This window comes from Heterocephalus glaber, unplaced genomic scaffold (assembly GCF_053883595.1).
Source record: "Heterocephalus glaber isolate CG9 unplaced genomic scaffold, H.glaber_assembly_v1.0 deba00001662, whole genome shotgun sequence".
Classification (NCBI taxonomy): Eukaryota; Metazoa; Chordata; class Mammalia; order Rodentia; family Bathyergidae; genus Heterocephalus; species Heterocephalus glaber.
The window spans coordinates 882,308-896,669 of NW_028258403.1; the positions used below are offsets into that span (position 1 = coordinate 882,308).

The 14,362-nt window shown below is 36.3% G+C and overlaps 1 protein-coding gene across 1 annotated transcript; it reads left to right on the forward strand.

Moving 5' to 3' along the window:
* Positions 1-12,865: 12,865 nt before the first annotated feature.
* LOC101716581 (olfactory receptor 4K17) lies at positions 12,866-13,966 on the forward strand. The gene has a single exon (XM_004865013.4). It carries the CDS (start codon positions 12,937-12,939, stop codon positions 13,882-13,884), a length of 948 nt encoding a protein of 315 aa, XP_004865070.3. The 5' UTR covers positions 12,866-12,936; the 3' UTR covers positions 13,885-13,966.
* The last annotated feature ends 396 nt before the right edge of the window (positions 13,967-14,362 follow it).

Sequence of the window (14,362 nt, forward strand, 5' to 3'; positions counted from 1 at the left end):
GAATCATGAGGAGCCTACACCCATGAGTAGATTGATTCATTTACTGATTTTATCTCTAAATGTGTAGTTAGGAGATGGACCCTGTTTGGAAAAAGGATATCACTGTGGGGCATGGCTTTGAAGGGTATATTACCCTTCAAGACTGGCTCCTCCCATCTCTTTCTGCTTCCTAGCTGCCATGAGGTGAACATATTCTTGTGCCATGCCATTTTACTGTGCCACTTCTGCCTTGGAGCCAGCCATGCGTAAAACTAAACCTTCCCTCCCTGAAGTTGTCTGTGTCTGATATTGTGTTCAGCAATGGAAAGGATGACTAATACAAATGGAATAGGAGTGGAGTATGTGTCATTTTTTCCAAGGATCTTGTCTTTTGCTTCTGCTTTTCCGTGCTATGGTGGATAAACTTGTGTCAATGTGATTGGCTATGGAGCTGCTGAAAGGATTAGTAAAACACACTTCCGGTGTGTCTAAATGGGATATGGAGGCATGACCTAAGGTAGTGATCACTTTCCTCTTCCTTTCTGGTACTGTACCCCTGCTCTACTTTCTGTCTACCATCAACTAAGGAGCTTTTCTATGCCATTCATTTCCACCACAATATTTCTTTCCCAGAGCCAGCTGACCATGTAAAGAATCTCCTGAAACTCTCAGCTGAACACTATCTCTCCTCCTTTAAGTTGTGAGTATCAAGTATTAAGTCTTATCAACAAGAAAGTTGAGTAATATAGAAAATTAATAATGAGAATGAAGTCATTGCTGTGACTATACTTGATCATTTGGTTCAGAAACCTTTGAACCTGGTTTGATAGAAAAGTTGAGAAAGGCTTGGAGATATGGACTAGATAATCCCTGTAATTCTGTAAACTGAGCCTGATGTGTTCCTGGCTGGAGCTCAAAACAGCAGAATGCTTGTTGGAACATGAACAGTAAAGGCCAGGTTTAGGAGGTTTCATTTATAAACAAGGGCCTCATAAGCAACTGGACTAGAGGCCACTGGTGTTACACTCTGACACAATTTATCTGCACTTTGCCCATGTTCTGAGACTTTGTGGGAAACTGAGATAAAGGGCAAGTGAGCTACTTGAGCTGGAGGAGAAAATGTTAAGACACCCCAGTGTTCAGTCTATGAATGGGTACTGTTGTCTGCTTTTAGCCAGACATCCAATGAAAATCAGATACAAAAAGCAGAAGAGAAGAATTTAAAATAGAAATTCTGTCCCAAAATCATATATAAAGTTGGGCCAAAAGGAAATATGGTTGCTGAAGATATTAGCACCATTAAAAAGAAGCCAAGTATTGTATACAGTGACAAGAAGAAAGATGCCTGGAAGGCATCACAGAAATCAGCAACTCCCCAGACATCACAGACTCAAAGATACAAACTTTTCATATGAGAAAAGTGTCTGGGACCATGCTCAAAAAGATCTCCCTAGGTGACTGGTTTTCCAAAATTCATTTCACTGGGGTCAGCCATCCAGACACTCAGAGGCACCTGCTTCCAGGGTCCAAGGGGCTGTTACAACTACTCCTTCTGACAGCACATCATGGCTTTATCCATGTGATACTGGTTTTACTGACATCCAGAATATGAGATTGTGGGGTAAAGTAGGCTTCCACCCTGATATCAAAGGAAGACCTGAAAAGCTAGGCCAGGAGCCTCTGAGAGGGCAGTATTCGAAGCTGTGGGAATGAAGCTGTAGGTTCAGGGGAAACCCTAGGAAGCTGGAGATGTCAGGAGTATGGATCATCTCCCAAGGAAAGCTGCAGACCTTGAGTGGAGCAAAACCAAATGAGAGGGCATGTGGGCTCCAACTAGCAAGGGCATAGGGTCACTCCCTCAAGCCCTCTGGGACTCAGACTCACATCTCACCACTGTGTTCTTTGATGCTGGAATTATAGCTACAAGACTTAATGTTTTCCATTGGGGTTTCAGCCTGATTTTAGTTCAATTCTTTTCTACCCCCCTTTCCTCCTTTTTGGAATGGGAATGTTTTCTCTGTGCTGTTGTAATTTAGGATTATATAATGTGATTTTTATTTTTACAGAAGACAGCTAAGAATTTGCCTTAAGTCTTAGAAGAGACTTTGTTTTTTAAAATTAAGATATATCTTTTAATATATATATAAAGAAAAATTTTGAAGGTATTATGGTGAAAGGTGTTTATCAAAGTGTCCATACAAGCATTTAACTTCAAAATCCTCCACTGTGGTAATCTTGGAATTGTTTGATGATTTAGACGCGGAGATGATTTAGAAAAGTCTACCATAGGAAGAAAGATTCAAACCTAAACTAATATTGACCCTGGCAAAAATAAAATAGTTTTAAAAACTTAAAAAAGAAAGGACATAGAGGGGACACACTCCTCCATTTAACAACTTCTGTGTTCAGAGGATTGAATGGAATATGAATCTAAAACAACTTATTTTAGCTATAAATTAAGCTCATTTTTATGTCTAATAATGAACTGTGAATTTATGGAATCAAAGTCAGTGACATTCTGTATAACTTCCATCAAAGTCTGACAAATCATTTCAAATACCTACACTTTGACAATTCTTTCATTTTCACTAAGTATCATAAACTTGTCACAAAATCCGACAGGTAACTGTTGTTTACCAAATGTTTTTATCATTATTTTTGCTTTTGTCGTTGTGCATTCACTTTAACACTTCTTTTATAAGGTCATTTAGATTGATTCTGGAAACCATAAGAAAAAAAATCTTCTCATTCATATTATCTGGTAACTGCAGACACATTTGAATGCTTTAAATGCATGCATAAGACTAGGTCAGTTTTCCAAAAGTACAGAGTTAAGTAATGAAGCTCTCCCACTTGGGAATAAGAAGACAAATAAAAACTATCATTAAGGGCATTTGTTCTTCTGCCCAAAGCATCCAAGGAGTTGTTCAAGCTTTCAGCCTCTAAGGCATTTTCTATCAAATACAAATATGAGTCAGATCTTCCAATAGTTAAGCTCTGTTATCCCTATTTATTCCTTGTTTATCTGTACTTTAGTAGGTATTTAATTATAGAACATTTTCATCTCCATTGAATATTAAATCACTTTTTTTTAACTAAGTACCCTACCCCACAACACTTGGGCTGGTTTCAACAATTATTCCAGCACTGATGCCATACAAATACAGTGGGTTTTAGAAGAGATTTTGATTTGAACTTTTGAAAAATGCTGGAATTAATGAGGCTTTGGCAAAGGGATTATTTCACGTTTATATGCAAGGTAGTTTTAAAATGTTAGGCAGAATTACTAATTTGTTATTATATTTATTTGGAGATTTAAGAATAGTTTAAGAAAATGTCCTTGAGTGACGAGGAGTAGAATGTGGTTGTTAAGTTTGATTACCTTGAGAGTACTGAGGATATTAGAAAAGTATTTTTTTGGTGTGTGTAGGTAGGTCATGAAGATGTGATTTGGCATAGTATAATTGATCTCTTTTTTTTTCTGCTCTGCTTCTCAACTGTAATGAATTAAGCAGCTTTGCTCTGCCACGCCCCTCCACCAAAATATTCTTGTTTTGGAGCCAGCCAATCATGGATTGAATACCCTGAAACTATGAGCCAAATTAAATCACTCTGTATTTAAGCTGGTGGTGTTGGGTATTTGTGTTTCATCAGCTGGAAAGCTGACTTCCAGTAACTGGTTTTGTGAGCACCCTATAAAACTAGTGGCTTAGCAAAGGCAAGTTGGTGATTTATAGCATTGCAGCCCACGTACCATTCACCACTTTGTAAGCATCATCTAAGAAACTCATATAGCCTCAAGGTGGACTTCTCAAAGTCACGTTTTGTATGATCATCCCCCTCTCCATTCAGAGGTAGACTTTCCTTTTCTATGTCTCTAGGAAACTCATGAAACATCTTATCATTTGAGAGACCATTACTTTGCATACCTACTTGATGTATTTATTCTGTCATTTTGAAATTGTCTCAGTAAATCATGAATCTTTGTTTATGGTAGTTTGCGAAGAGTTTTAAAGACCAATTACATTTTTATTAGGTAAGTTTATTTGGGATAATACTGACTTCTTTGCTGTACTGTGCCATCCTATTTATAAACATGTAAATAAACATATTTTTCTCTATTCAAATCCTCGTTTATATCTACTAAAAGAGCTTAAAAATTGCCTCCACCATGCTCTCCCTTTATTTTCAATTTGTAAATATTTTAAGTATCGGTTGTAGGTAATTAGTGAAATTCATACAAAATAACCTATTAAAATGTAAAAATAGACATCATTACAGACTAGAGGAAGTAGTGATCATAACAATCTGGAAGATATTCACCAAGATCCACACTGCTCAGAAGTGGGAGATGAACAAAAGCCCAAACATGGGAAGTCCTCTGAATCCTGGATCTGCTTACAGCACAGCTTCAGTAAACAGACTGTCTTGGTAAAGGACCTAAGTCCCCCAGGGAAGAAGCTGAGTGCAGTAACGGGGCCTACACCACTCCAATTGGCACCAAATCTAGCAGACATTGACTAGTGTCCACCTATTCTAGCTCTCTTCCCACTGGGAGATAGAGCCAAGAGAGCCAGCTATTCACAGGATACTGCCCACTCAGGTTAAGGCACTGTCACTCAGAGGGCATGGAATGAGTCAGGAAAGATGAGACTTAGAAAGAAAAAAGGCACAATCCTGCTTAGGTACCTAGAGCCAGGCATTGAGGGAGCCCTGGAACAGTGAATCACCAGAGTGTTCATTAGTTATGACTGATGTGACCTGGGAGTGGAGAAAAGACTGTGAAGCAGTGCCAGTGTGGGCACTCTCTCATTGCTCACTCAAGTGCTGCTGCCTCTCTGCCTGTGTGGATCCCAATCATCAGCAAAAGATGCTGAGCTCTGTGCTCATATAAGCTCCCTCCTACCAGCCCCCAAACACTAGTGAATTAATTGCAAGAAGAAGGGCCCATTTCCACCAAATTCTAAACAACACTGAATTCACAGGCTGTGTAGAAACTCTTGCAGAAGGGTGGAAGAGAGTTTCGTGCAGGTGAAAAGCCAAAGAGAGGTAGGGTCAGAAAGTGTTGCATGCTGTGCTCACTAGGGGAGAAAATGAATAAATATAAGCAGCTGTGTGAAGGAAGGGGATGGAAATTGAAGAAGACCAGAGATCAGTAGGAAACTGAGTACATGATCAGCCCCCTTGTGCCCTAACACACTCTGATACAACTGTAGGTGTAAGATCATAAGACAGAGGCAAAACCTTCCATATCTCACAATCACAAGAGCACAGCTGAAACCTAACAGATCTCTGCCTGCAGAGGGAATAATAAGCATGCTCAGAATTCCATCCAGACACCCAAGAACCTTCACTCTCTAGTAGATAGAGAATATATTGTTGGAGGGGAAACAGCTTAACCGCTAGTTGAAATAGTCTACCACTTAGTCACAACCACAGAGGACTAGAGCTTAGCCCACACAACTGCAAAAGACAGTTTCCATCTTTGAGCATATTGAACTGAAAGGAAACTTTACTTTTGTATATGTTTTAAGTTTATGTTTTCTTCTTTTTTTCACCTTCAATCTAGTATAAACATACATGCATGCATATATATAATATATATATATTATATATGTAATGTGAAAAGAAAAATGAGAATTATTGATTTAGTTTAGATAGTATCTTTCATGGTCATGCCAGGTTAATCTTCACCAAAACATATATGAAGGATTTAAACACAATCTTTCCAAACTTGTTACAAATTCCACCTATATCTAATTATACCTCCCTCCCTCCCTCTTTTTCCTTTTTTCCAACCCCCAAAATAAACTGTCAAAATCCCTCACCCTTTCCCTCCATTCCAGACATAAAAGTAATATCATCAAAGTTCTATCTGTGGTCTTTCTTTTTGGCTGTTACGTCATTTCTTTTTCCTTTCTTTCTGAACTATTCTTTTCTGCCTTTCTCCCTTCTTCATTCTCTCTATCCCACCCTACTTATCATCTGTACTATTTCATTGTTTTCCTTGTTATTAAAATGAATTGAATTTGTTACAACAAGTTTAAGTTATATGACTAATACATAGTTGGTTCTATAGATGTTGATATAACCAGTGGTTGCTATTTCCTTGCAACACATAACCAAAACTGATACTATTACATTCTGCAGGTTGAATCATTGCATGAACACCAAAATATAACCAAAGCCAAGTTCACTTCACATGTAGATATACACTTACAAGGGAGATCTCACAGTAGTGACAGACTTACCTTAACTGATCTTTAAAACTCAGCACAAAAGCAATAGAAACACGGGAAGTTAAGGTACCAAGATACCTCCCAAAATTCCTAGTTTCCCCAAAGCTGATCTCACAGGCAATGAAGTGGAGGGCCTTCCTGGCAAAGAATTCAAAAAGCAAATGATAAAAATATTTGAAGAGATCAAAAGCCAAACAAGTAAGTAAACCCACACTATGTTCAGTGAGTTTAAAGAGGGTGTAAATAGACAAAGAATTTAATGAAATGTTAAAAGAGTTTAAGTAATACACAAATAAAAGTTGATTGAATTAAAGAAAGAAATTCATGCTATGAGGGCTAATTTTATAAAGAATTCAAGATTATAAAACAAATCAAGCAGAAGTCCTGGAATGATCAATCTGAGAAGAGACTGCCAAGGCATGAAGACAAAGTTGACATAGTAGATCATGTACTCAGTAATGCCTTAAAAATAAGACACGATAGAGGCTGAACACAACAGCTGCCTCGTAACAAGTAAGTAGAATACAATCTAAGAATTACATGAGTTAGGGAAAGATTAAAAGATGACACAAACATTATAAAATTTATCCACTATAATAAAAGCAGAGAAGTTTCCAAATCTAAAGAAAGAATTCAATTTTCTGATAAATGATGCATAGAGAATCCCAAATAGCTGCAACCAGAACAGTACCTCTTTATGACACATAACAGTAAAGAATTCCCAGAAATTCCACACAAAAAGAGAACATTAAAAAACTGTTAGAGGAAAACATCAATTAACATATAAAGGCAGGCCTATCAGAGTAACAGCAGATTTCTAAACACAAACCTTAAGGGCCAGGAGAGCTTGGAGCAAAATTTTTCAAGCCCTAAAACCATTGCCAATTCAGATTACTGTGTGCTTCAAAATTATCCATCAGTTTGTTACAAAAATCAAGACATTCTAAGATAAAGAAAATTGAAGAAAATCAGTATTGCAGAAAGTACTCAATGGAAATTCAGACCTCCAAGGGGCCAACATTACAAACCATCTCAAAAGGATGAATATGTCTAACCAGGAGAGAAGATAAACAAAAGGAAGAAAAATAAAGGAATCAACACTGGAAAAATAAAACAAAGATAGGATTCAGTAAATATTTGCAATAATAACACTCCCCAACCAAAAGACACAACTGCCTGATTGAATGAAAAGAAAAGAAAAGAAAAAAAAAACAACAACAAAAAACACAGAACTATGTGTTACCAGCAAGAGACACATCTCACTCATAAAAAAACACAGGGCTGAAAGTGAAAGGTTAGAAAACAATGCTCCGTGAAACAGGAGACTGAAAGCAAGTAGGAGGAGCTATTCTCTCTTAGGAATAAGTGAACTTCATGATAAAATTAGTAAAAAGGGACAAAGAAGGTCACTAAATACTGGTAAGGGGAACAATTCAACAGGAAGAAATAACAAAAGTCAGGACACTGAATTTTCTTTAAAAACCGCTGAATATAAAATGACAAACAACAATGCAATCACAGCAGTGGACTTCAATAGTCCTCTGTCTCAAATATGTAAACCAGATCAAAAATCAAGAAAGAAATATCAAACTTGAACCATAACACTGAACAAATGGATCTAACGGATATTTACAGAGTGTTTCCTAAAACAACATAATTTAAAAATCAACAGATTAAAAAAAAATCAACAGATATATAGTTATGTTTTATGGATAGCTAATTTATTGATTTATTCAATTTGATTTTCTATTAACTGAATTTTTTTCTTGTATTAAAGAAAATACTATCCAAGATCACATGTATGCTTTTTTTACACTAATTTTCAGCAATTCCTTAATCTTTCCTTTAAGCTCACGACCTGGGCATTTTTTTGGCTACTACAGATAGAACTAGTTCTATCTGAGAGTTCAAATTTATCTAATATATCATCTTGGTAGACTAAAGTTATTCATTTAGAGTAATAATATTATAGTGATTGTCTTTCTCGGAGACTCATATCAAGAGATAAATGATGTTAATTTTTCCCATTACTGGTGGTATTAAATTTGATGAGTTCACTAAGGGAGTCTTCTGGATAAGTCCCTTAAAATTATTATTTTCACAACTTTATTATGTTATAAAGTTAACAATTGCTAGGTAGAAAAATATCTTGAAACTATAAATATTTTATTCTTCACAAATTTACTAGTTTTAGTATTAGTTGATGATATTTTCCTGAAACAGTTATTAAAGTAATAATTCCCAAATAGTTAATCTCTGATTGTTCCATTCAACCTATATTTACCTATATTTACCCTATAAAGAAGTTTTAATTCTTCCTATATACTATTTATTCAAATAGCTACTTACATCTATATGGATTTATTCTTACTCTTTTGGTGATTTAGAAAATTTAGAAATTTAGAAATTTAGAAAATGCTACCCTATTGTTATTATTATTATTTTGGGGGGGGTACTGGGGATCGAACTTGGGTCCTTGTGCTTGCGTAGCAGGTGGCGAAACCACTGAGCTAAATCCCCGGCTCTACCTTATTATTACAATGTACAAATTATCCTATATTTGTGTAGGAGATTTCCCTTCAAGTTGGCATATCAAAACATCTGCTCTTGTCACTTTTTGCACAGAAGGGTCCTCCATTCTCAACTTGTGCTTTCCATTGTAGCCATGAAGTTAGTCATTCCTCAGAGGAGTAGTGGTTCTTTGCATTGGATAATGTTTATTTGATATTAAACTTTTGGAATTAGTTGAGATTTAATGACACAGCTTCTTGATCTATGGGAGTGCAATAGTTTCTATGACATATTAATTTTATTTTCTTTGCATATATACCCAGTAGTGGGATTGCTCGATAATTCTATCGTATCTCCCTTCAATGTAATAATGTTACCCATTTTAAATACCATTATATTTGTCTGATTCTCTTTACTTTCCATTGTAGGGCATTTCCTTTCTTTCTTGAATACATATGTATTAAATCTCAGTGCATTAAAAATAACATGTGTGTGTATATGCACTGAAACATACCCGTGCATGTGTGTGCATGTAAAGTGTTATAGCAAAATGCAAACTCACAGCGGTTTCACTCCCATCCTCTTCTAAACCATTCCAGTCACCCTTACTTTCCGTTTCACCACTACTTGTCTCTATAAAAACACAAATTTAAGTATTGTGTATTTTTTGTCTGTGCAAATATTCAATTATGTAGTTTTTTTCTTTTTTCTTTTGTCTTACAATGAGCTGCAAGAAGTAGGTTATTTTTTGCATTATTTTTCTCTTTTTGTACAACACTCTTGTAAAGACAAGTTCCTATGCTCTCCGAATAGATTGTATCAGGCTTCTTTATTCTTTAAATTACTGTCATAAATATGATCTGAATGGTGAAAAAAAAGAGGCACAATTTAAATGCTCTAGCAGCTTATCACGCACAGCCTTGGCAAGCCTTCCCATGATTGGTACTACCATGTCCTTCCCACATCGGATTACTGCTACCATATACTTCAACAAGACAGTCTCATACTTTATGGTAGCTCCTGAGGTGATTCATTTTCTTCTCTTATCTGTGTCATTGTTATGCTGGGCTTTGATTGAAGAGCCTGCTTATCCAGATGACTCTTTAATTTGGCAGGAGAAGTTAATAATTCCTCAAAATTTCATAGATTAAGTTATGAGAACATTTTATATGAAATAACCACTGTCTGGGTAGTCATGTTTTTATTCAATATTTGACTCAAAATAAAAACATGGAAATCTCTCCCATTCCTTGTTTAGGATGATTGGATAAATACAGGTTGCGCCACATTCAAATACATGCAATAACCTGATCACAGCTTCCCTGGGGTATACACTGGCCCATGTCTCCTTTTAAATCTGAAGCCATTAGCCACAATTACACACACAGATTTTTGCAGGGCTTTTGAAAAATCTTTGAATAGCCTTTTCATTGTTTGATAAGCCTCCTATAGAAAAATAGAAATGAGAAGTGGCTTGGAATATACCTGCCACGTCACAATTAAACTCCAAACCCACACATGCCTTCTTCAAAAAAACCTATTCTCTGCCTGTTAGAGAATATCTCATAACTTTTCTACCTCCTATGATCTTTTTAACTTTTTATAAAGTGTTGTCTATATATCCCTATCTCCTTACATTGAACCAGACCATAACTGCTTTGGTAAGACTTGTGGCAAAGGTGTAATTTATTACACTAGAGTACGAAACTATTAGACAACCTTAGCACTCTCTTATCATCATACTTACACTCATTAATGTTTGACTCATGACTTTGTGACCTACAGAAACAATTAAATGGTCCCACAGCCAGCTGGGACAAGAGAGATAGCAACTAGCCACTAGTTCTAACAATCTATTCAGTCTTCCCAGTGGGACTAACTTCATGGTATTCAAATTTTAGTGCCGAAAGACCAGACCTATACTTTGTATTTCTGAACGAATCAAATTTATTCCCTGAACAAATCAAATTCCCATTAGAATCATCTATGAGGGTGCCCAACATTTTCCAACACTTATTAGACACACTTAATTCTAAGAGAGACTATATTGGAGAGTCCACAGGTAGGAGTTTAAATGCTCTGGTGACTTGTACTTCTTATAGAACTATGGACTCCAATGGGCCATGTCCATCTAGATATTTTCTCATCAGAATATGTATTGCTTACATCTAAACTGGTAAGAAGACATTAGTAACATTTTAAAGCCTGTGCAGTTGTTTGTTAGAGCTCCCACAAAAAAGCAATTGAGAACCAAATGTACTGTGATTGAAATGTAAAAGGACAGCGTCAGATTTCAGAAAATGTTGCATGGATTTTATATAATGTGCCAAAAGAGAGTGGAATTCAGGAGCAATTAATATTAAGTGAGATGGGGCTGGGGATTTAGCTCAGTGGCACCACGCCTGCCTTGCAAGGGCAAGGTCCTGAGTTTGATCCCCTGTACAAAAAAAAAAAAAAAAAAAATTAAGTGAAATAATTTGTGCGAATTTCTTGGTACTAATGCCTGGTATATAACAGAATGTCAATGGATGATTAAATTTGTTATAATTGATGGAAGGGTGCTGAATCTCTGTTATGTATGAGCCAATGTGCTAAGCCAAAAAGTGCAATAATAATAAATCAAAGAATCCACAATCTTAGAAGGCAGAAAGAAACATATACATTTAAATACTTCACAGGTAATAGGGCACCACACAAAGGAATAGAGAAAAGAATTATGAGTACTAACTCAGTATATTTCAAAAGATGCCATTGGTAACATACTGCTTTAGATACTGCAGTTGAATACAAAGCATTAGAATAGAGAAAGGTGGTTCATTGATTAGGTCGGGTACATTTATTCTTAATAGTGACTTATATTTCCTGACATGTTTCTAAACATTTTTATTTTCAAATAGGAAACACCACTTCAGCCTCATTTTCTTATTTATTTTTTTTTTATTATACCACAACCACTCACAGGAGAGAAATGGGTCCTGTGGAGGATATGAAAAGTTCTCAGACCCTTGGACTGCCTTGGGAAGACAGATTGTCCTGATGTCTGTGACAGGCCCAGATAAAAAAGTTAAAGATAACTTCAAAAGGCTGTTTGTTGATCCCACAGTTTTCATTCCTGCAGTCCCTTGAGACTCTCAAATATTTGCTTGATATAAGACTAGATAAGAGCAGCTAATTCTTTTAAAAGCTTTAAGTAGCCAGGATGATTCAGATAAGATACACTAAGATTAAAAAAACATAGATGGTTCTTTAAATACTTTAGGTACTCACAGATATAACTGGTGGTTAGTTAACTAACATTGTAAATTGTCAATAATTGATATAGCCTACAAAAATATATATAAAATATATTACCAATAAACCTAACCTTAACTCTACACAAAGTTCTGGTCCCCCCGTACTCCTTCATTTTTTAAGTTTTGGCAGATACTGTCTTCAATTTCCAGTCTCCCACCAAAAAAACCCCAACAAGACCACAACCACTCACAGGGAAGAAATGAGTCCAACTACACTCGCTGATGTTATAGCTTTTGCTGAAAGGCAGGGAAGAAGAGAGCTTAGGAAATACAAGTACATGCTCAATAAAAAGCGCATCCTGCCCTCTTAGAGTCTGTGTAAATCACAGAATTTGGAAGATCACCAAGATTCTGATTTGTTCCAGTGTTCCCATATGTAATTACCTCCACTTCTCTGAGCCTTAGGTCGTTTAACCACAGCAGCCTATGCAAATCACGGGCTTACAAAATTTCTCTAAAAATGTGGGTATCAGGCATAGCAGAGCATAGGGTGTGACAGTCATAAAAGAAAAAAATAATCACTGTCAGAAAATTTTCTAGGAATGAGGAGACAAGGACTCTTCTTATGGGATAGTGGAAATTGAGGGGGGAAAAGACAGACAGCAGTCTTTATTCCAAAGCCTCACTGACTCACTTGTCCAGAACATCTCTGAATGGGCTGGATAACAACCCCTTTAAATTCTAGGGTTGTTTTATAACTAAAAGAAAAATTTTTGAGGTAGTTACTGGAAAATCACTCTTAGATATTATTAAATTTGAACCTGTAAGAGGCTACTCTGAGCCACTGAAAATAATCATAAATTTGAAACTCAAGGAAGATTATAGAAAAAGTTCCCAAAATGAAAAAGCTCCATTACCAACTTCGTAGAAGTGATCTTGTCTTTCTTTCTACAGATCACCTCAGAGCAAATGTGATGGAGCCCAAGGAACGATTAAATCAGTCTCAAATGTCAGAATTCATTTTGATGGGACTGACCAGCTTCAAAGATGTAGAATTTCTTCTCCTTGGACTCTTCTCAGTTATCTATGTCATAACACTTTTGGGTAACCTTCTCATTGTGGTCATGGTGTTTTTCACCCCAAACCTGAATACCCCCATGTATTTTCTCCTTGGAAATCTCTCCTTTGTAGATATGACCCTTGCCACTTTTGCCACCCCTAAAATGATTGCTAACTTGGTAAAAAACAATAAGACCATTTCTTTTGCTGGTTGCTTCACTCAGATATTTCTTCTTCACTTCCTGGGTGCAGTTGAAATGGTACTGCTGGTCTCCATGGGTTATGACAGATATGTGGCCATTTGTCAGCCCCTACACTACATGACCATCATGAGAAAGAAAGTCTGCATTTTACTTGTTGTGATCTCATGGTTTTCAGGTCTTGTTCATTCAGGACTTCAGCTACCCTTTGTCATAAGTTTGCCTTTCTGTGGTCCCAATGTGGTGGATAGCATTTTCTGTGATCTCCCTCTGGTTACTAAGCTAGGGTGCACAGACACCTATTTTGTACAGATAGTTATTGTTGCCAACAGTGGCACGATCTCTGTGAGCTGTTTCATTATTTTGCTTGTCTCCTACAGTCTCATCTTCAGAAGCATTAGGAAGCTCTCTTCTGCTGGACAGTCCAAAGCCCATTCCACCCTGATTGCTCACATCACAGTGGTCATACTCTTCTTTGGTCCATGTGTCTTCATCTATATCTGGCCCTTCAGCAACCACTCTTTGGATAAATTTCTTGCTGTATTTTATACCATCATCACCCCTATCTTGAATCCAATTATCTACACTTTGAGAAACAAGGAAATGAAGACAGCCATGAAGAAAATCTGGAGATCTTTTGTGAGTTCTAGAGAGGAGACTTAGGTTGAGAAGAAAACTGTAGAGAAATATTTCTTTTTTTTCCTGATCTTTAAGCACATCCTAAAATAGAGCTTTGGGAGACAAATAAAAGGCAAATAAAACATAGATTAGAGAGATCAAATATTCTCAAGTACTTTTAATATTTCACCACATAAAATGACTAAGTAAATGGATATTGTCTTTTTAAAATAATGTTCATAGTAACTTTCTTCACAGTATCAAAAACCTGGAAACAACTAAAATACATATCAGTGGATAAGTAAAATTTCATATATTAACAAAATAAAACTACTCATACATGCTGACGGATTGTACAGTAATTATATTGAGAGAAGAAGTTTACCCTGCATAATTCTGTTTAGGTGAATTTCAGAACTAGTCAAAAAAATCTATGGTGAGAAAGTCAAAATAGTTGTTCTCTGGGCCAAAGACTAACTTAACATGCTCAAGGTGATGCTGGAATTTTCTTGTGCATTTCATT

Bases quoted from the DNA above. Each gene is read 5' to 3' on its own strand.
- LOC101716581 (XM_004865013.4), top strand. From the start codon at position 12,937: ATGGAGCCCAAGGAACGATTAAATCAGTCTCAAATGTCAGAATTCATT.